The following is a 1,979-nucleotide window of genomic DNA, read 5'->3' as shown; positions in this document are numbered from 1 at the left end:
GAGGTCTGTTGCAGAGGGAGTAAAAACATGCAGGCACCATATGATCGAAGGTGTTGTCACCAGAGAGGCAGTTCTGTTCCTGACCACACAGTGTCACTCTGGGTGTGACAGAAAACTTAATGCAGTGGTATCGTGTTTTATTTTTTTCTTTATTATGCTCTGTGTGCATTCCCTTCAGCAATATTTGACAAATTTAGTGACCTAGATGGTGTTTATTGCAGGGCATTTCTTTTCAAAGAGAGGAAATAAATGTATTTGACAACAATCAAAAGGTAAATTGTTGCATTTGTAGACTCAGTAAGGATCATGGAAGGGGAAATGAGGATGTTCTGCGTCTCGCCACACTCTCTTGCCACCTCTCTGTAGAAAGGAAAAACAAATTGGTTATACAAGCGCTGTCGTTGGTACATGACAATTTACGTTTTAATCATTCATCCAGCAGAGAATAACTGCACCCAGCTGACCCAAAACACAGCACTGTGCACCTCTTATAAACAGTGTGACTACTGTGCATATCGGAGTCAGTGAAATCTAAAACCGTCTGATGTTTCAGCCATGTGTCTGCCCCAGAGGAAGTCTGCAGCAGCTAATGTGTTGGACTGATGTGGCCGTTATATATATAAACATAAGAAATTGGAGCTCAGCAGGCGGTCTGTGGGGGAGAGGTGGTTATGAAATGCGAGGTGTCATAAGATCAGTGACTCACCTCGACTGATGGAACGATGAAACGCTGGTTGCGGTTGAAGGATTCAATCAGTTTCATGTCCTCTTGTGACAAGGAAAAATCAAACGCCTTCAAATTCTGCTGGATCCTGGCGGGCGTCACGCTTTTGGGGATGCACACGACGCCCCTCTGAATGTGCCACCTGCATGTCGTGATGGAGTTTCACTTATGCGGAAGTAATCCAAATTTACAACAGAAGCTGAGAAATGGGTCAGCCCTGTGCTTTGTGGGTTACTTTGAAGTTTTCCTGGCCTACCTGAGTATAACCTGGGCAGGCGTTCTCTGATATCTCTGGGCGATGGCTCCCAGTTGAGGATCCGCCAGCAGGCTTGGCTCATCAGGAGAGGCCCAGGGTCTGTCTCCACTGCCCAGAGGACTGTAAGCTGTCACACAAACCGCCACTGACCTGAGACAGAGGTACGAGCACTGTTACTGATGCAACAGGAACAATATCTTCATGGTATAAATCTCAGAAAAAAGACATTACACTGACCGACAGTGTGACAGAAGATCTGCTTGAGACAAATAAGGATGACATTCAACCTGTGGTGCAATGAGATATTTTTATTCACAATTTCAAGCCTGTTTCTGTTTCTGAGACATAATTCTAATTCAGTTCTGGCTTAATCATTGTACCTGATTCACTACTGGTCTGTGCCGAGCCATGCTGATGATATCATCAATCTGCCTGGCGTTGAAGTTGGACACTCCTATAGCCTTGACTAAACCTTTATCAACCAGGCTCTCCATGGCCCTCCAAGTATCTCTGTAGTGTGTGTCAGAGTAACAAATACTTCCATCTTCCCGCCGAGGCATCAGCTCCTTCCCCCGCCTGAAACAACCACATATAGACGACTGCATCAGGTAAAGTGATATGTTGAATTTCACCTTCACGCTGATCCTAAGGTTGCATAATAACAGCCGGTGGGAAGAAGACGTTATGTTGTTGAATGTGTAGCTGCTCACTGAAATGCCATTGGCCAGTGCATGAGGTAAAGGTCCAGGTAGGAGAGACCCAGGTGGGCCAGGCTGGTTCTGCACGCCTCCTCAACATCCTCAGGGTCATGCTTGGTGTTCCACAGCTTGGAGGTCACAAACACCTCCTCACGGGGCAGAGCCTGGAGTGGAGTGGACAACAGGTATACAAACCACCGGTGTTCAGAATTACAGGGAAACACTTGGGCGATCTGAATAACCACGTTTAAATGTCAGATTTGTATCATTTATTTCCTGCATCTCTACAGACTGTTACTAA

The 1,979-nt window shown here is 45.9% G+C and overlaps 1 protein-coding gene across 1 annotated transcript in view; it reads right to left on the bottom strand.

Moving 5' to 3' along the window:
* Nucleotides 1-138: 138 nt before the first annotated feature.
* Nucleotides 139-1,979, bottom strand: part of akr1a1a (aldo-keto reductase family 1, member A1a (aldehyde reductase)) — a 3,214-nt gene continuing 1,373 nt past the window's right edge. The window contains exons 3-8 of the mRNA XM_008282003.1: nt 1,691-1,842; nt 1,361-1,556; nt 1,218-1,267; nt 981-1,130; nt 707-866; nt 139-360 (exon numbers count right to left, since the gene is read on the bottom strand). Of these exons, the coding sequence (XP_008280225.1) occupies nt 295-360; nt 707-866; nt 981-1,130; nt 1,218-1,267; nt 1,361-1,556; nt 1,691-1,842 (774 nt within the window). The 3' untranslated portion in view covers nt 139-294. The remainder of the gene's footprint in view (nt 361-706; nt 867-980; nt 1,131-1,217; nt 1,268-1,360; nt 1,557-1,690; nt 1,843-1,979) is intronic.

This window comes from Stegastes partitus, unplaced genomic scaffold, assembly GCF_000690725.1.
Source record: "Stegastes partitus isolate 25-593 unplaced genomic scaffold, Stegastes_partitus-1.0.2 Scaffold255, whole genome shotgun sequence".
NCBI lineage: Eukaryota > Metazoa > Chordata > Actinopteri > Pomacentridae > Stegastes > Stegastes partitus.
Note: the sequence above shows the minus strand (reverse complement) of the source record. Positions and strands in the feature narration are given on the sequence as shown.